The following is a 21,391-nucleotide window of genomic DNA, read 5'->3' as shown; positions in this document are numbered from 1 at the left end:
CTGAAATCAACACAGGAAGTTGGTGCCGCCACGAACCGGTGGTATCATAAATAATTTTCTTACTTGTATGATTGTTCCTATTTATTCAAGAACTTCGGATTATTTCTATTCACAATGAGGGAAACAACATTGACACTGCAATAAATATCTGTATCACTGTAGAGTACGAACAACACTTTTCACTGTGTTTTACATGGATTTACCTTCAGCAGCTGAAACATTTTGTCGTTACAAATGTGGGGTCCTGTACAGCTGACTCATGTCAAATAATCTATACTGCAAGACAGCAAGCAGGCGTAATGTGTGAAAATATGTTTTTACCTTCTGCTACACCTTCATTTTTCACTCTCATGTTAAAAGAAAACAATGGGTTGTCTTTGAGCATATTCTGATACTAATTTGGTGAACATTTTCTTTTATAATGGCGACAGTAAATCTTTTATAATTGCAATGAAACAATTTTATTTTTGTTTTTCTTTGCGAACCACATGTAGTTAGAAAGTGATAGGGCAAGCTTCTCACAAACATCTCCCTGCTGCAACGGATTGCTGTCTGTACTGTCATAGTAGTGAGACATTTCTTAAAGTTTCTCAAACAAGAACCCAGGAATGACCACTTGAGGATTATCATGCGAAGAGTAGCAGAACGCTTCTTCTTCAGATGAGCTGCACTGTAATCAAATGTGATGCCATTACTGCATTTTCCTAATTATATAAGTCGACTCCATGAAATCTCAGAAATACTCCAACTTCAATTTCTACCAGAATTTCCACCTTATTGACTTTGGTTATTGATATTGTCAGTCGTGTCTGTATTCTCGCTGTAGCCTCCTATAGGTTATGGACAATCAATACTGACCATGGCACTATTGAGAACATATATTATTTCTTGACACTTGATTTTGCACACTGACACTTAAGTGCAGAGCTTAAAATAACAGATCGATTCCATGTCGAAAACACAATATGAATCAGACCTTGGATATGTCTGCACTCCGTATTGACCACATTACAAAAACACTTTCCGTGTAGACAGACCAATCCAAAAGGCTTTTTCTTTATGCCATGGTTGGAATAGCAATTTGATGCTCTATTTGACTGAACATCTGCTCCAGAAGCAATCACATAATGTAGAGTCTGAGATATTATGGATTTTGAGCAGTTTTGTGGATTTTCCTTCTTTTTTTATTTGTTTTTCTTTCATTCAAGTTGGGGCTCCTGCGAAAAGGAAATTGACGACTGCAGCACTTGAGGCCATTGTTAAACTTTGAACGCTCACAAAGACAAATAGAAAAGTAATGTTTGAATCTCCAGTGATTACATTAGGTTCACCTTGTAACATTATACAAAAAGAGGCTTTATAAACAGAGAGGTTTTCCTGTCCTGCATTTCGGTGATTTCTTGTTATTCTCTATTCTTAATAAACGTTGTCACACTGCGAGCCCACCAGTATCATTTACCATTTCCATTAGGATAATGTGCTGACTGAAGTGCAGCCAGTTTAAAATCTAATTAACTAATATTAGATTTATGAAACACATTGAATCCACATCTGCTGGTATTTCACCACCATTTCTCAGAAATTCGGCTTCAAAGTAGAGCTATAGAAGCACAGTTCTACAGTTGCCTATCTGTCAGAGATATTGCAGCTTAAACAGCTAAAACAGCTTTTTCTTAGAAATTATTATACTTTCCTTTTTTGATTTCCATCTTATTACTTATAGTTAATGGGTGCTATAACGCGTAACCAAAGGTCAGGTGAGTTGTGACAAAATAAAATCCATGGTCCTAATCTGGTGGGACACTTTTTTTTTTTTTCTTCTTCTTTCTCTGAAATCACATGTCAAAGAGCCACTCATTAATGGGAGACTTCTCCCTGCCCATGTGCTTCACTGACAACAAAAGTACAATGAGGATTGATGGGTTATTTACTTACTAAGAGGTGGTGTTTGCCATCCCACTTGATGGAAAGGGGGATGCGACTTGCACTTCCTTGTCATTAGTTGGAAGACAACTAATGATAAGGAAGCGCCTGAACAATGCCTCCCTAATTATTGTTGGTGTTGTGTCCGTGAGTCATTTCACAGTTTGCCACCCACTCCATAGCAAGATGATTTAACGTTAATAAGCACCGCTGTGATGGAACAAACAGTTTTAAGGGTGATGTTATGTGGGAGATAGATGTGCAATGAGCATCCGCTAACACGTGTGTGTGTGTGTGTGTGTGTGTGTGTGTGTGTGTGTGTGTGTGTGTGTGTGTGTGTGTGTGTGTGTGTGTGTGTGTGTGTGTGTGTGTGTGTGTGTGTGTGTGTGTGTCTGTGTCTGTGTCTGTGTCTGTGTCTGTGTCTGTGTCTGTGTCTGGTGGTAGCGGGGCTACAGGGACAGGTGATAACTATCTGTAGGGCTAATGCCACACGTGTACACATACTGCAGAATCTTCTCCGGTGACTGGAACTGAATCGTCATTTGCAACAAGTCGCTTTACACATTTTTTTTTTTTTATATTTCCTGTCAGACAAAATGTAAAAGCATCCGTATGTTCTGAATTGCGTTATTGGACCAGGTTCTGCAACTCTCTTTATGAGAAATAAACACACAAAAAAAAAGTCTCAAGTGTCTGTTAAATTTCACCACTGCAAAATATCTTTTCGAATAAACTTGCCGTGTGTCATTAAAACTTTAGTGGCTGAATTGCACTTATGTATGTGATAACCCTAACCCACAATTACCATTTCAAATTGTGTCTAACAATTTATGACATCCCCACTCTGCAGCTGCCTGCAAAGTTGATTGTGATGATTAATGCTGCTCTTTTATGGCTGAAAACACATGGAACATCTTGAACTGCAACTCAAGTCATGCACTAATTAAATGCAGATTTGTGGCACATTAAAGTGGTTTGTGTGATAATTTTATGGAGTGTCTGTTTTCATGCTACTGTATGCCGATTAAAACAAACCCGTGTCTCCTACTTGTTGCCAAAAAAAAAAAAGAAACATGAAAACTCCTCCAAAAGTTGCGGCGCTTCAAATTTATAACCAAAGACACTTGACAGACATAAACAGGATTTGTCAGCCCCAGCGAGGGGGTGTCTCGGCTGCCAGCATTAGCAGTGACAGCAAACTGTCATTCTTGATGCTCCAGCGCTAAATGGGGATACGATCCATTACCCGGATTGTTTTTGACTTTGTCACTACCGACTGGCCCATGAAGGTAAGCGTGATGAGCTTTAACGGAGCCATGGTGGAATTCAGTTTTACGTGTGTTCATCTCATAGTGTTGGGTTTGTGCCGTAAATCACAACCACATTGTTTTGGAGGTGGTAATGCTCACACATAAAACTGTTGGTCGCAAGTGAACTTTCAGTATTATTTTGTTATCTCTTCAAACTTTATAGAGAGTAGAAAAAAAACCAAAAACTGGATATGAGGGACAGTCAGCCAGCGCCTACTCTGAATGTCAAAATCCTAATCCGTCCAGTCTCTCTCACACACACACACACACACACACACACACACACACACACACACACACACACACACACACACACACACACACACACACACACACACACACACACACACACACACACACACACACACACACACACACACACACACACACACACACAGTATCAAAGTATCAAAGTATCTGAAAGCCAACTCCGTCTAACCTGTATTCAAACCGCTGACATTCTCACCATGAGGCAAGAGTGCTAATCACCACACCACCATGCAGTCAAAAACTTGAGACATGCAAATAGCTAACATTAAATAAACTCTCGACCCCCCTTCAGGATTTAAAATGTCCCTCAGGTCGTTTCCATCAAATACTGTATCAGGCAGCAGACATCAGCGCCAAACGACTAAGTAATGCACTGCCATCATAATTATAGTTAATGCAATCGCTGTGTTGACCCCTCACCCAGACACAGTGTCGGTACAACTAAACAATGGTGTTGCTTTTATCAGGACAGTATTCAGAGGTCATAAATGTAATGCTAATACTGATGGAAAAAAGAGCGGAAAGAAAAAGCTGCATGAAATGTTTTATGCAACTCCATCCCACTCAAAACAATCAAAGTGTTTTAATTTCCTCATGTTACGCCAAATGAACCAACATCTTTAAATTGTTTGTATTTCCTGATAAATAAACATGAAGATGAACATGCGTCTCATAAAGCCATTCAACTTTGCCTTTTTCGATGTTCACACCGTCAATCTCATCACTTCGTCCACTAGTTGGATTGATATTTTGGATTGATAAGGAGTACCATATAAAAATGTTGTTTTCCATTTGTGATCTACACAACAAAGACAAAGAAATACACAGCCACGGATTAGATGACAGTTTTTTTTTTTTTTTTAAGGCAATATGCCACATGTCAGACGAAAGGCTCTTGTCTTGTTTTTGCTTTTGTTGCATCAACGGGTGACTTATTCTACCACACAGTGTCGAATACTGCAGGTTTTATTTGGTTTACTTGTTGGATAAATTGTGTTACAGGTTCTGGTGTCTCTTTCCTCGTTCCCTCTCACCTTCGCCGATTCCATCTCGAGGTGTCTGTCAGCTTGTGAAATTGGGATCACGTGGTTTATCTGAGGAGATCCAAAATGCATTTCACACTTTCATTCATTTCAAGTGAGCCTCTGTGCTCTCATTACCTCATACAAAAACATTGCATGTTTTGGACTGTGAACCTTCAAGTCAATGGAGATATAGGAGCAGAATTTGTGCCATTCACTTAGATTTGATAGCAGCTTGTGACATACAGTATCTTTGTGCTGGTACCAGTAAAAAGGCACTTCATGTTGTCATTTCTTTCATTTCTTTCAGAAATAAGCCCAATATAACTATCTATCTATCTATATATATATATATATATCTATATATATCTATATCTATAATCTATATATATATAATGAAAGATAACTCACATGAAAACAACTGCCATTTTTGTTTTGCATTATGTATGTGTATCCTCGTCCCTACACTATTTGCACTGTAGGTGCGCTTTTTGTAGGGTTTTCATACTTGTCCGTCCTGTGCACTCACTCCTCTATCTCCACCGAACACCTTGAGGTCATATCAGTCCTGTGCTGGACGGGCTGCCTGGTTCCTATTTAGATTATGGATGGTTATTACTGCCTCCTGGCTGTCAGTCAGATTAAACCAATATATTCCAGGATGGGGGCTTATCTTGCAACGGAGAGGACTTTCTCGTGGGAAAGAAGAGGGGCCATTTAAATAAGTCGTCTTATAAACCTTTCATGTTTTACAAATATATTAAAGCAGTTTCAAGACGCACGTACGTTTAAGTGTTTATTGTACAAACTGGCTCGATATGTTTGGTATTGTCATCTCTGCTGGGCTACTCGTTTGTTTACTGTATATATAATTGACCAGAAATATCGTATTTCCTTACACTTTTGACACCTGGCATTACTACTTCAAGAAAAATGCTATGGGGTTCTTTTTAACAGTCGAAAGCACGCTATGTTATGTTCAGGGTGATTCAGGCGTTTTGCACCTTGTGGCTCAAAGGAATAAAAAATAAAAGATTATAAAAAAAACCCCACATTTGTCTCCTTCTGTAATTGGATGTTCATTGTTCTACATTTTTTGGAGTGCCAATTTGTGTGTTACTGTGTGTAAAGGCACATTTCCCAACCAAGGAAAGTACTTTTGCAACAAATCTCACCTCTAAAATTATAGCAGATTCCCAGATTTTATCTGCTCCAAGATCCGCACAAGGTGTGTCCTCATCTCAGTTGAAATGAAGTTACTGCTGCTATATGTGTGAGTGCAAAGCAGAGCAGAAAACATACAGCTGCCAATGTGTTGGCACAAACCTCATGCACCATCAGCAGAGCCATAAGCCACTTGTCTATTCACACAGTGTCCCATGCATTGTTAATATTCACCACACCTTCACTGTATGGTTTAGATTGGTTAAAATGATTTCCACACCTCATGTTGCGCTCAATGCAACTGTGAGCCAAGAGATGTGCTTAAATGTGCTTTTTAGAGGCTTCGGGATACCAAAATGTGAAGATGAAAATTAAATGGCCTGTAACTAGCAGACGTCACACTTCATATTACTCTAGTCCAGACATTGTTCGGTAGGCCTTAAGGTGGAGCTAAAACAAATGTCCTGCACACATGCTTGTAGATTTTCTATGTATTATATGTGGCATATTGGTCAGCAATGTAACTTTGATTTTTAATACTATTTAATGGTGGATATAAAATGTTAAGTGTCTTGTAGTTGTTTTAAATGAAACACGAGTTTGGTTATTTCAGATTGTTAATGTGTTTAGATACAAAGTACAGGAATTTGTACTACTTACCCGATTTCCCTTTTATTTGATTTTAACATCACAAGTCTTGACAAACAGTTGTTTAGAAACTGTATTGCCACATATAAACAAATTATCTTTAGAACGCCCACTTTTAATGTCAGTGTTTATGCTGGCAAGACTTGAGACAAAGCTGGTAATTCATCTACTGTCCCACAAAAATGTGACATAACATGTGACTGCTACAGAAACTCTGTACCATGTTTATCATCACACACATCCCATACACCTTGTGAACCCCTCTGTAATGATGTTACATTTTTTATCCGGGACAATAGGTGATTTCAACGGCCACATTTCAGTATATATAGATGCCCTTCAGATCACGTTGATCCATGCTGGTAGCTTTATGAGGACTTACCTGCCACACTTCAATTGGTTCTGGATTCACACAGACATTAAATGTGTTTTTAACTGGCATCAGTAGATTATTATCCACATATATTCCGATAAGAAGTAAGACATGTATGTTGATGCAGCCCGTGTTTGATGCTATGACTAATCTTCAGAGAACACTATAGCAAGAGGTATTTCACCATCCTAGTTGTTTGCACTAGTTTTTTTAGGCACTCTTATGATTCACCACTTCAGCACTTGTATAAACAAAAGCTAAGTTTTCCTTTTATGTAGCTCTATCTCTCAGCATGTGTATTTATGTGTGGGTGTGAATAGTTGTCTGCACTCGAAGGCATATGTTTGCTTTTTCTGCTTTCTTTTCACGAGTGCGGTATTGTTTTGTGGGGTTGTCTACCGTATGTGTTTGAGGCTTTGCAAATGTGCATCTTGACCCTTATGGTAAGTGAGAAGAGGAAATGGCAGAAAAAAAAAAAAAAAAACCCACACTAACTGAAGCGTGGAATGTGCTTGGTGTGGGGATTACATTGGCCAATGTGCATGGGAAAACACAAAAGAGAGCTTCTGCTGCCAGACTGTCGAGAGGTTGAGAAAGTGCTTGGCTTCGGTTCTGTGTGACTTCAGTTAAAGCTTTCTCTACATTTACAGCAGGGTTACGGGTCGCCGCTCTCTCTTCAGCCATGTCTGTTTATCACTGTTGTGTTTGAGCTAAAAATTTAGATGATTCTTCTGTGTTTGACTGACATAATGTCTTCCACTGGTAAACAATCCCTACATCTGCTGGATTATCTTTATTACTGTGGAACAAACACTCAGCAGCCACATTACTGGAAATGTGTATCACATAATTGTGATAAAGCTAATATTCTTATGTATACACCTTGCTTGTACCAGGTTAAATCCCATTTTGTCCTCAGAATTGCCTTAATCAATCTCTTGCAATGTATTCAGTAAGGTGCTGTACACATTTTGGTCCATTATTGACATCGTTTTCACACAGTTGCTGCAGAATGGTCTGCTGAACCTCCACAATGTGAATGTCTTGTTCTAACATTCAGAGGTGCTCTATAGAACAGAGATCTGCTGATTCTGACTGTGGTGTTTAAAGCATGCTCACGTGATACCAAGCGAAAATATAAACCTTTGACACAGGGCAGGATGGATTCATGCTTTCAAGTCGTTTACGTCAAACCTTGACCCGACCGTCCTTATATCGTAGCAGAAAAAGAGACTCATCAGCCCAGGCAACATTTTCCCAATTTTTCTATTATCCAATTTTGGGGAAACTGAACTGTTCTTACCTGATAACAGTGACACCCAGTCTGGTCTCCTGCTGCTGTAGCCCATCAGCTTCAAGTGTCAATGGGATGGTGCTCTGCATACCTGGGAGGGAGAGAGTGGTTATTTGACTTACTGTTACCTTTCTGTCATGATGAACCAGTCTGGCCACTCTCCTCTGACCTTTGGCATCAACAAGGCATTTCTGCCCGGATAACTGCTGCTCACAGGAAATTGTCTCTTCTTCAGGTCATCTTTTGTAAAATGTAGAGATTGTTGTGTGTGAAAAAGTCATACCTGGCTGTCTGGCAATCGACAACTGTACCAGTTCAAAATCGCTTAAATCACATTTCTTCTCCATTCTCATGCTAATATTGGCCATGTCTACATGCCTGAATACGTGAAGTTGCTGCAATGTGTTTGTCAGTTAGCCTTTTGTGTTAATGAGTAGTTCAACCAGTGTTCTTAATGTAAGATTTTGCTGTTAACGGCTGTTGGAACCCCCCCCCCCCCCCCCCTCTAATTAATTTACAAATTGCACAAACTGAATGCTGACCCTGCCCAACTATTGAGTACATCATTAAATTACAAAATCTGGATCCGATTTCTTAACACCCTGTTTGAGCAGGCTTCTTTGTTTTTTTGTTTTTTTATTATTTGATTTTAACATATAAAAAAACCTACAGGGACCCGTGGCACTGACTGAGTACTGATGTATGCTTTGTTAAGAAGTAAAAAATCTTTTTGGGTTTTTCAATGTCAGCATTAAAAATGAGGCTTGAATAGTTCTCTCAGATGTGTTTACTTTCATTCGCAGCTATATGAAACTCAGGATTTCCATAACTCTCTGTCCATAATATTATCTATGAGGCCTAACCCTTCCCTCTATGCTAATGTCTAATTAGTATTCAGTGCTGTAGATGAAAACATGTACATGACATTGAATCTTACTTTAATTAAGAAAGCAGCATTGTTAGCTACTGAGAAATTGCACACATGCATAGTTAATGTCGTCTGTAGGCCAGTACATTGTAGTCTTCCTGTCTATGCCCCCCCATCTATTCTTCCAAATTAATGTATCTCTCGTCATACGCAGCAATAACGGCCATCTTATTTGTCATGCCATGCATCTGATGCCCTTGGTTTTGCTGCCCCTGTTGCCAAATCCAGCTCTCAGGCACATTTTTTATTAATTTTTTTTGGAGCAATTTTACAAGCAATGATGGAGATGGAGGGCTGAGGTAATGATGGTAGACAGGCCAAATCTTTAGCCACAGAGCTGGAGTAGGGCTTGGAAACCAGGGATGCTGCTAGTAAGCATTTATGCCACAGGGGCTAATCCTACACTGGTCCAGAATGATGAACACATATTATTAAAAGGCAACTGACCAAGCCGTAGTGTACAGATGGGGGGGATGGTCTCTGACATGGTGCCAGGATGGATTTCGGACAGCAGTGTGGAGAATAGGCAGGGCGTTGGACCCTACAGGTAGCGGCGGCGTCTGGCTTCACATACAGTGCGCTGCATGTCAAATGTCACTGCAGTCACTGTGGTTGCACACGGTGTGATTGATTATATAATTGGATCAGCAGAGCTATATACAGCTGCATCGCTGGGTCCTGTGACATAGTTGTGATAAAGCTAATATTCTTTTCCCTCTCTTCCCCTCCTCCCTCTTTTCCCTCTTTTGTGTCTCAACAGCAGCAGATGGTGAGGAACCAACTTCAGCAGGTGGGAAATTTTTGTGCTGGGTAACGTGATTTCCCCCTGCGTGTGCTCTCGTGTGTGTGTGTGTGTGTGTGTGTGTGTGTGTGTGTGTGTGTGTGTGTGTGTGTGTGTGTGTGTGTGTGTGTGTGTGTGTGTGTGTGTGTGTGTGTGTGTGTGTGTGTGTGTGTGTGTGTGTGTGTGTGTGTGTGTGTGTGTGTGTGTGTGTGTGTGTGTGTGTGTGTGTGTGTGTGTGTGTAGATGATAGATAGTGAAATGGAGTGAAAGTGCTCTCTCAGTTCCTAAATCTTGGTCAAGCCCCTCCAGTCCTTTCACCATTACTCACTCTAATTCCTGCAGTGGTTCTTTGATCATGCCTGGTCAGCAGCATTCATGATTATATCATTTGATAGTTCAGTTCATGAGGCAGTTCTATTTAAACTCTCTAATAGTGTGACTCTGATAAACAGCTCGTCTTTGTCTGGAGATTGTTTTCAGATGCTCACGGTCCAATTTGGCCCAGTGATTGCTTTTGCTTTGATTGTTTTTCATCACAAGCAAAATATCCTGAATACCTAAGTACTTAGCATCATATGTAGAGCAGCTTTTGAAACCTATTACTTGTGTAATAATGCTTGCTTCAGAGTCCATTTCAGCTGCATTATTCTGTCACAATTTTAGGATCTTTTTTTTTGAATGAAATGCTATGCATCTATAAATGCATACCATTAGCGTCATCATTTTTGATGTGCATTGTACACCCACCCCGAAGGACCTTGTGTGCACCTCTTAGTGTTTTCATCTAATGGGTGACAAAGTACAGAACCTCATACAGACATGCACTTTTAAAACTATAGTCCTCGGAGACCATACTTGATATTCATAAATACTGATATATAAAAGTGCGACAAGAGTTTTATTACAAAAGAAAGACCACAGAGGACAACAGTAAACAAGAACCTGATTTATCTTCATCAGTGATGTAATTAAAATGTCACTTCACATTGTAGGGAAGGAATACAAGTGAATACAAACTTCCCTATTCTGAGTGCATCTTCAGCATCTAATTGTCTTGTGTCTCCATGCGTCTTTCATTAATATTAATCCCTGCTGATTTGTTTGAGATCACGAAGGTTAAAACAAGAGTGATTTATTTAGATTAGACAGAATTCCCCAAGATTCAAAGTAGTTTGTTGTTGCAGATGAAAGATGTGTGTAATCTCGCACACTAATCACATTGTTAAGATATTAAAATGTATATATTGTTTGTTACATGTTTGTATACACACAAAGTCACATGTCGGGGCACATTATTCTATTGCAAACGAATGTAGAGGCTACAACTTATTCAATTTGTCTGTAGGTGAACTTTAAAAGGTATAAATAATGATTGAAAATAGCAATTAAAATCGCACAAGTTTAATATGAGGAAGCACAATTCACAGTTGACTTTCTGTTTGGATCATCATCTCTCAATAAACAGCTCAGATGAAATTCTCCAGGTAGAATATGAAGTTCACTGACCACAAATTAAACATGTTATTCATTCTTTTGCTTGAGCCTAATAAAATATAGTCACTGACTCTTTTAAATTATACAAAAACAAATATACAGTTTGTTTACTAATATACAATATTCAAACCTAAATGAACATTTCCCTTAGGCTTTCACTTTGTTGTTTTTGGTCCATTCACCTTAGCGACATATTCCTTATTTCTAGTGCATCTGCATTTATCTTTAGAAAATGTAAATTATGCCAATCACTGTGTTCAGAGGAAACATATGATGCATATGATGGTAGCTATTTTTATACATTGCACCTAATATGTCTTGTACCCCATATTTAGTATTCAATATTTTTATTCAAAAACTGAAAATTGTGAAATATATGTGCTTTTGGTCAGTTTTACACCACTTTGCAAGATATGTGATTGTATAACTTCCATGTACTTTTTACACTGACTTTAAAGCCTTGAATTACAGAAACACTCCTCCACAACTCCTTCAAGTTGAAGTTTTCACTTGATATATTTGGAACGGAGTACCCCATCAAGAGATAACACGGCATTAAATCATCTCACCCAGGTCTTTGAAAACTTGTTTTGTGTGTACCGTCAGTACACATTTCACAAGAGACCAGAGGCGACAGAATGTGACGAACAAGCCCGAGAAATAATTATCGGATTGAAAAATGACCTGAATTAGGTGTGACTTGCGACCACTGACCCGGAACTGGACCGAGAAAGAAAATAGGACAGGGTGACGCGGACGGCCAAATTACTCATGACAGTTTTGAAAAGGTTTAGCATATCAGCTGCTCTTTCACACCCTATTGTATCTTCACTCAGCATATTCACATGCTTTGTTTTGGGGGAGTTCTCTTCATCGAGCCCGGACTGTGTTTGGGCCCGGTGGGTGTTCTGCGTCTAAGCAGAGGCGATTGTATTGTTGTGGCGTCTGTAAACATCAGCCAGCCATCGACAGTACAGGACATCTGAAGTTACTAATTAGAAGTGAAAGTTTGAGGTTGAGAGGGAAAACCTGCTTATTAACTTGACAGCAAATGTCATTTCAATTTACCCCCTTGGACTCAATGGAATACTGAAGTGAAGAAACTGATCAGCGACAATTCATCCGCACAAAAGCGGGATTACTTTCTGCATATCTGGTGAACTCTTTTGATTACTTTCAAAATCGAAAGAACATTGGCATGCATTCATTTAGCTGCCTGCTCTCTATAGATTATAGAGAAACGGTGACAGCCTAGTTGAGGGTGATCCCGAACAATATTGATAAAAGCAGAACAGAAGAGTCAAGTGCTTTACTATCTTCTGTCGCACCTAATGAGACAAAGTGATTCCGCAATTTCAATCTTGCAAAAAGTTGACAGTGTACATTTGTTATTGACAAGCTGTTAAATGTGATGGATTTTCAAATCCAATATTTACAGAGCTTTTCAAGCTCCTCGCGAACAATGAGAATGCACTTTGTGTTCAATTATTAAGCGATCATTCCACTTTAATAGAGTCTTACCGCATTGAACCTCCCAGATTGTCTCATGTTGAAAACTTTATTTCCTAGATGAGCTCAGTCTGTGCGAAAGACAATAACATTCACTTATCAAAGAGCATTTTCTTCTTACCGACTCATAGCATCTAAACCTGCTGACTTTGTTTAGATATATTTTCATGTGGTTAGATTTGCCATGTTTCTGTTCCAAATAATCCATTTCATTGATTAGAGCAGAAAATAAACATCTCGATACTTGAGTGTGTGTTAAGAGATCAAATCTCATTACGTGTTGCAGCATCATTTTCGTGTGAAATATGTTTCACAGACTGAAAAGTCTTACTTTTCAGCAGGCAGTTGGCTTCACATCAGTCCTTCAGATCCACCGTGTTCCTGGCATTGATGAAGCAAAGCTGATTTTATGCTTACAGTGGTCTCTGTGGTACGCAGGTTGAAGTTCTTTGAGGAGACTCCATGAACCAACTGCCACCGTACGATGCTGACTGCAGGGGCTGCACAAATTGCATGTGACCTAGAAACTATGTATTTTCATATCGCTCCAGGTCCCCCCCCCCCCCCCCCCCCAAAGAAAAATTATTAACACATAAGTGGCAAAGAGTCAAAAAAACCAACTAGAAGTTTAGTTTAATCCTTAAAGTTTTCCATCACACTGCTGCTTTAACGTTGTTGCTTTTTCCGCTAATGTGTATGGATCCGTTATGCGCTGACGCCAGGAGAAATGTCTGCAATTCGCTCATTTACAGAAATAATCTTTCTTTCAAAAACATCCTTTTGCTTACCTTGCGTTGGCCATCATTAGACTATCACCACCCAGGACATCTGTGTGCTTCGGCAAACCAGATGAAGGTTTTGTTTCAATTAGTTGACAAATCCCCAATTTAGGGAAGAAATAAATGATTACATTTCATTTAGAAAACAGAGCCCAATAAATGTCTCTATCAGCATTTAGCTCATTCATTCAGATAAATTGAGCATCCTTTCTGAAGCAATATGCTTCACGAAGGTGCCCCCCCCCCCCCCCCCCCTTTTTTTTTTTTTTTTGCCAGAGACCCTTGGGACACAAAGTACAGATTTGACATTTTCATGGCATTTAGTCTTTAACAAGACAGGCTCCGTCCCCGCATTTCTTTCTAGACCGCCCTGAAATAATGCTGATCTTCAGCGTGACCTCTTCCTTGGGATATTTATTTGACATATCTCAAAGTATTTTGTTTCTGCATGATTCTTATTGCTTCCACCTCTTTGTCTGACATTGTCAAATGCTGATGGGCTGAAACGGCGGCGTGGCAAGGGCACAGGAAACGCAGGAGGCCAAGGGCTCACTAAAAGCCTGAGCGTGCAGCGGCTCATGCTGAGAGCCTTGATGTAATATTGGTGGTTCGGTGCCAACTTTCATCAGTTGAGTTGCAGGATGGGTGCAATGACCATGAGCCCGTGAACCAGTGAAGCCGTCACTGAAAAGGAGGCTGGGTTAAAATAGATTTGACACAATTAGGCCATGTCAGATTTCACCGTGTTGTGGCTGGGTGCACATTAAAAGCTGAAGAGCTTTAATGTACATTTCATACTCTGGAGGCAGGTAAAATGTCTGTGTGTGTTTATTTTAAGACTCATTCAGAGGTTAACAGAGCGCTTGATGTGCCTGGTTGTCACTGTTAACTCAGCGCTGTGCTGAGATAAAGAACCTCAGGAATTCAGAAATGACGGCTTCCTCCTCAGATGTGTGTTGACTGAGTGGTATTTCTGGCCTGTCATTTAGATATCTCCTAAAAGTGCAGGTTTTGAATTAAAATCTGTGGGTTTAACTGGAGTATATGTGTTGATCGGTGCAGGTGTCGAGAAGATCCTGATTTATGTGCAGATGCTGGCTGGTAGCTACGTGTATCTGATTAAAAGTTCCTCCTCCGCTGCTGATGTACAGTAAATGCTAAGCTGGCTCCTCAAGCTGACCTACTTCACTGGGATCAGCAGAAATCTGTAACAAGAACAGTCAGTAATTCTTTGTTCCGACCTAATCTTGACCCCACACAATGCTAAAGACAACTGAGATTAGGTGAATCTAGGTGTCTCAGTCGCTGCACGTCTTTCTTCTTCTCTGAACTTATTCGTCTTTACAAGCGCTGAAGACCGTTATTGACATGTTTTATAGAGAAAGGTTTTCTCTGAGCATATCTCTTGAAAACAATGAGCAGGAGGCTTTGTTTTTAATTATGTCCTTCTTATGAATTGAAGTGAGTCTTAACCGGCTTCTCAGCTTCAATTGGCATTGTCAAGAATTGAGTACTGTAATGCGCGGTATCATTAAAGGGCTAAGTTTTTAATGTTGGGAGCACATGCGACACTATCCCTCTACTCATATTGAAATCTGTATTCCTTGTGCGTTTAGAGAGAGCGAACGTCTGCGAAAGCTTCCGGCGACGATGTAAGGGCACATATGTAGCTTTAACCCTGAAAATGTCAAGTCTTTGTGATTGATCTGCAAGGAAACAAAGGATGCTTCGCCATGTTTAACCATTGGTCAGGTTTCCCCAGCTGATTGATTGTTCTCTCTTCGCAGCCACAAAAGAAATCTCAGAGCCTGCGCCGGACGCAACGTGGGCTCACATCAATCACTGAGCCAGCGTTGGCTGGTACAGCAGAACAGCAGCTGACATTCACACGAGAAAAGTGCCAATGTTTTTTCATGACATGTTTCACGCAGACATGCATCCCACAAGTTTCGGAGTGAGGAGAGCATCCACTGATTCCAAACAACATCCATTTTCCCCTCTTTTTGTTTTTTTTCTGGAAAAAAAAAATGCATGTTTTTCTGCAAGCCAAGGTTCAGTTGCATCCATTTCTATATGGAGACATTTTCTATGGTTGAAAATGTCAATTGTTGGAGTGAAATGGGAAATCAATTGAATAAAAGCCATAAAAGAACATTTTATGTCTGAAAAAGGAAATTCACAAATGCAAGATAATGGGCTGATGTGCAGTGTTTTACTAAGAATGGATCCGCATTTGTGGTTTTGTTTGTTTCAAAGTATTACTGTAATTTGAGAGACATTTGCTGAATTTAACTGCCTTTGGTCTTGGCATCCAACTGTCACACTATATCTCACTCCAAGTGAGAGGTGGGGCTTTGTGGCACCTTTTAGGATATTGATATCAATGGTTGTTTGATTAGCAACAAGCAGCGTGACTCTTCTCCTGATAGTGAAATGTTTTCAGGTTGAAATCTCTTGTACATCTTGTGGAAGGTTCTGGAAGCACATTCGATGTTTTTCCTTCATCTACATTACACCTACAACATATTCAGTAAGAAAATTTGTTGTTTAATCAATTCAAAGTCTCACTCATCTTCTTGCTGGTTTGAATCAGGATTTGTTCTCATAAATGAATGAGAATGAAATCCTGCTTAGAAGAAGCTGGACCCACCCCAACCCCACCCCCACCACCACCCCCCAGACGAAGATCTCTGGAAACCCCTCACAGGGTGTCTGCCCCACATTTTGAGAACCACTGCATTTAAGATAGGGTTAATGTCAGAGACGTATCAGTCAGAACCGAGTTTAGAGTTACTCTACCAAATATAAGCCCCCATGGGAGAATAAATGAACAGCACATCTGTATGAGTGCGTGTGTTTGATTCCAACTCGCAACAGCTTTGCAGTCCATCCAGTTTGGGCTTCTTTTTTTTTTCTACACATTCAGTGTAAAAATATTCCATCTTTCCAGAACCTTGAAGTTATTTTGGTTTTGAGCTGACATCCAGCTCCATACATCACAGTAAATCAATCTCTTTGAAATATTGCTTTATAATGTTTTGGGGCCTTTTATACCAAAAGTTTTGCACTCAAACGTAGCTGTCACACAGAACACACTCTCCCCGAATCTCTCTCGCACTCTCAATTTAGCTCTCTTTTCCTCTCTCTTCTTTCACTATCCTCCCCTCCATCGCCTTTCCTTCCCTGCTTTTTTTTTTTTTTTTCTGCTTTATGCGCTATCCATTAGGGAGGCTGTCAGTAAAGCAGGGTACGACTATAGATCGTCACATCAAAACAGCCCTGGAACCTGTCACTCCCCCCCTCCCCCTCAGAGAGCAGGGCTTCTGTGAAAGCTATTATACTTTACTCTGTTCAACTGATTAGCCGCTGCTGCTCACGTATTACTGATACAGGCCCTGGCTTTGAAATGGCATGGATTCGAGGGGATAGCCTTGTTTCTAATTCATATCCAGAGGCCTACTAATTCCGACAAGAGAACAGTAATGAACCGGGTAGTGATGGTATTTATTTTCCTTGCTGAGTTGATTCTTGGCAGTGTATGTTTTCGGGGGTTGGGGCGAGTCTTAAACGGTTGGTCCGATGATGTAGTATACAATTCAAGGCCGCTGCCGTTTACTTGACATTGTCAAATGTTGTGCTCATGGCTGTTAATTTGTCAGACTGAGTTAAGAGGGCATGGTAGTCTCACCCTTGAGACTTCTTCTCGTTGCTTATCACTTAAAATGAAATAAGAGTCCTGTCACAACCCAGTTTGTAAAAAAATACTTAAATATTTTTTTTCTTCTTTAACGCCTCCAAAAAGAAAATTTGTTTTGCTTCTTCTTGTACCTTTCTCTGACAACTTTTAAGAGAGGCACTTATCTTGCGCTTCCATTTTAGACAATACATTTCAATCCTCTGATGTCGAGCTAATTTCACTCGAGAGATGTCTGAAGTTTTCCATCTAACTTCGGCCTGAAGTTTTGACAGCTTGGGTGCAGTTGTACTGCTACGTTTTTAAAAGTTGAGACAGCTATTGGCAGGCCTTTGAGTTATGAAACCAATAACCCGGCGTCATTTACATCACACCTGGCCCCATGCTGCAGGTTAGTCTGAGGGAGATTTCAGATGGCATTAATATGACTCCGTGGTATGGGCACTGCCAATGAAGCAGTATATTGCATACGCTCCGTCTTTACTTGTAATAAGTCTCGTTCAAAGCTTTGGTTATCAGCATTGGTCCCAAACAGATACTATTATGTGAAGAAAGAGTAAAACTAAACAATGAAACACTTGAACGGAGATTAAAAGGTGCGGAAGCAACGTTATTTATCATCACGGGTGTAATTCTAAAAGTTCTTTTTTTTTTTTTATATTTTTTCTTTTGTGTGCTAAATCCCAAAGGAAAGAATTCAGTCGTGGTAAAGCATCCCAGTGTTTCCTCACTGAAACACTGAAGAGAACATAATGCTCATGATGAATGGGTGTGGCGTGGCGTGTGCACAGCAGGGCCACGGGTTCTTGGAAGCTATGAATATGGATTTCCTTGCAAATTAGTGTTTGACTCATACCCTTTTTGTGTAGTGAGCTGAACTGACCCTTGGACAGTGTTAAAGCATGAACACCCTTTGTTTTTCTGTGGAAACACTGAACTGGTGTAATCTGTTTGCAACGTGTGTCCACTGCGACTGGAGACTGTCAGAGGGAAATATACAGAAATATACACAAACATGCTTGATTGAATTAATGCTGCTCCTTAGCATATCACTTCCACATAAAAGTGCCATCGTGTTTGAGATTGGTTGAGCCATATCAAGTGTATGATCTGCTGGGAGGGACTGGTGGGTGGTGAAGTTTACATATAAAGTATTCCACCGTCTGCTTGATTAGTTTTAGCGCATGATAGAACTCATCTCACTTGCGCCGTGATTAACGGTACTCCATTAGCAGACCAGACGAAATCAACCACATTATGTCTTTCAGAATCTCAGTGAAGCTGAAGGGTCACCCCTCACACGTGGAGAGGGAAACTCCTGCAACTTTAAACTCACTCTGTGCAGCTCACCATTTTAGAAACTTTGGTTGAATTCAGGATTTATTGCATTTTATTGTTGTTAGCCAAGAAATCACATTTTTTTGACAGCTGCCAGTTAGACTACAGCTGAAAAAATTGTCTGCATTACTTAAATATTTCAAATTTATTATGACCTTAGGGAATAAAAATCAGTAAATCAACAGTGTTTTAATATAATGAAGTTAATATTTTTACAGTCCCCTCACTTACACTCCTTTTGTCTGATGCCATTTAACTTCACACATTCTCACTCCCCATGTCAGAACCATCCTTCTGCTTTGATCACACCCCGTACTTATACGAGTATTTGATTTATCCTGTTGTAAAAGTCTAGTCCTAATGCTTCTGTAATTTGTGGAGTTCATTCACAACAACTATCAATAAAAATAAAACCCGAAACATGTGATGAGACATGATTATGACTGGTTTTGATAGCTAATGTCACTTCACCAAACAGTTTGCAATCAAGGACGTTCACTCTCTGCAGTGTCCTGGACATTTTGCACACTTGCACTTCTCCTATACTGCAGGAGAAGTGCACCTTCTGTTATTCAAAGCGTCAATGGTAGAAGGTCAGTTATTAATTATCCAGCGAGGTGTTTGTGACATCCAGTGGAGCGACAAACGCATCTGCGAACACTGACGCAATCACAGTTTCTGAGACAAATGTTCACTGTAAATGTAAATAAAAGTCCACTAATATTGCGCTATTTATATTATATATATATTTGATTATATTTGTATTGGCAAAAAACAAAGCAGTAATGCATCCATAATGCATAACTTACTAATTGCCTCTTTTTGTATTTTCGGCTGTGTCAGATCAGTCAAGCAGAATTTCATCACGTGTATGTGCTCTCAGTTTGACACGTGTGCTTTCCGCTACACCTCGATGATGGTTCAGCCAGTCTTTTCTCGCTGCTTCATCTCTGTGAGGATGAAGTGTTGCTTTCCTTGAGGGGACACATTCAGTGATCTCTGGAAGGAGCCTTGGGCCGCCCTCTAGACCACCGAGACCAGTAGCAGTCTGAGAAAGCCAACCTCTCCCCGCTCTCCTGTCATCCTCGGTTTTCCCTGTCACACAGTTTTACCCGTACACCATCTCACAAGGTCTCACAGTGTAATTTATGCATCTAAACTTTTCCACTGTAACTGTGTTCAAAAGCGCAGCCAATACACAGTGCGGCCGTGTTTTCGTGTTGACTCACTGGTGGGATTTGGTTGTCAGAGTCTGTTTACGTCACTCCTGACGCGACACTAGACATTTTATTCACGCTCACAGTGAAATGCATTGGGCTGCACCAGGGCGAGAAAACGTTACCTAGTTATTGTGTATTTTTGTAATCACAGGAAATGATGGAGTGAAAGCTGTCAACACAGTGTACTGCTTTCATCCCGACTTCAAACGGAAAACCTGAAACTGTTTACTTGTTTTTCCACACAGGGCCCTGCCACCCAAACCCATGCCACAACCGAGGAACATGTGAGATCAGTGAGACCTACAGGGGCGACACTTTCATCGGTTATGTCTGCAAGTGTCCACCAGGCTTCAGTGGAGTTCACTGCCAACACAGTAAGTTTGACCACTCTACTTTGTTTCTTTATCTCAACTCATCAAATCGTCCATCCCACCACTCATTTAACCGGAATGCAGAGAAATGATACATTCTGGAAAGATTGCCAGTCCTTCACAGGGCAAACACACGGAGACAGTCACGCCACATTCACAACTATGGCAATTTGATTATTATCATACTCGGCATGGTTGCTTTGGAATACTTCAATGAAGTCTGGCATCTTAGTTTCATTAGGGACCTTGTATAACACAAATGACCTTGAGCAGGTGAACAAATGTTGAAGAGCTGACATAAAATAAATTCTTGTTGAAAAGACCAGTTCAGCAAAATGGTAGTGGGTCTGTAGAGAAAGGAAAAGCTGAACCTGCTTTCTTTTGTTGAGTGTGCTCTTAATAAAGGTTAGTGTCAGGAGGTTTTTGCTGCCTATGAGATAATACTTTATGTTCGACTGGGAACATTGTTCTCATCCCCACTACTATTTATGCTGTACTCATACGCACTGTCTGAACTCTTCAACTTAATTCCTTGAAAGTTTGCTCAAGGCTAATCTTCAATGCAGACACCGGGCACAGGTTCCTTTGGTGTTAACCCCCATCATCTACTTTAAAAGATGTCTCAATGTAATTGTAAGGGCTGTATGGTAATTCCAGCAATGTTGCTTTTTCTTGGAAATGTGAAAGCTGTTATTCCAGACTGTTTTTATTTCAAGATGTTCAACTTTTAAAAGTGAACCTACTTTTATTGTCCGGGCATTTTATTTTTTAAATGTGCTCTTACAAAATCTCTCATTTAATGTCTGAATGTAAAACCTTGTAAAATCTAATTAATCACTTGGAAACAAATTGAGGTCAGCTTACAGTGGGAGCCATCATCAACAAGCTAGTACCAGAGATACACACACACACACACACACACACACACACAACACACACACACACACACACACACACACACACACACACACACACACACACACACACACACACACACACACACACACACACACACACAGTATCAAACTGTCACATTCATAGTCTGCCTTTTGAATGGGTCCCAGCATTTGGAAATAGCACGTAGCTTGTCTCAAGTGCTAAATCTTGCTAAATCCGGCACTGTGATATATAGGCCAAGTTCTGTGGCTTCCCTACCTGCGCGTGTGCTTGGCTGAGCATTGCATTAGCCCACATAACACAGTTGTCCTTCATCGCAGGTGTGCTTGTAAGTAATGGATTTAATGTATCATGGTGCAAACTGTGCGTGAGATGG

General features: G+C 40.2%; 1 protein-coding gene across 3 annotated transcripts in view; it reads left to right on the top strand.

Annotated features, from left to right (window-relative positions):
- Window positions 1-21,391, top strand: part of edil3a (EGF-like repeats and discoidin I-like domains 3a) — a 115,163-nt gene that overhangs the window by 19,007 nt on the left and 74,765 nt on the right. Inside the window, exons 2-3 of one of the 3 annotated variants that reach the window (XM_080468291.1) lie at window positions 9,693-9,722; window positions 19,993-20,121. In XM_080468291.1, the coding sequence (XP_080324417.1) occupies window positions 9,693-9,722; window positions 19,993-20,121 (159 nt within the window). The remainder of the gene's footprint in view (window positions 1-9,692; window positions 9,723-19,992; window positions 20,122-21,391) is intronic. The other 2 variants (XM_080468292.1, XM_080468293.1) reach the window with 2 other exon arrangements.

This window comes from Lipophrys pholis (assembly GCF_963383615.2).
Source record: "Lipophrys pholis genome assembly, chromosome: 7".
In the NCBI taxonomy this organism is placed as follows: domain Eukaryota; kingdom Metazoa; phylum Chordata; class Actinopteri; order Blenniiformes; family Blenniidae; genus Lipophrys; species Lipophrys pholis.
This window is presented reverse-complemented; position numbering and strand designations above follow the sequence as displayed.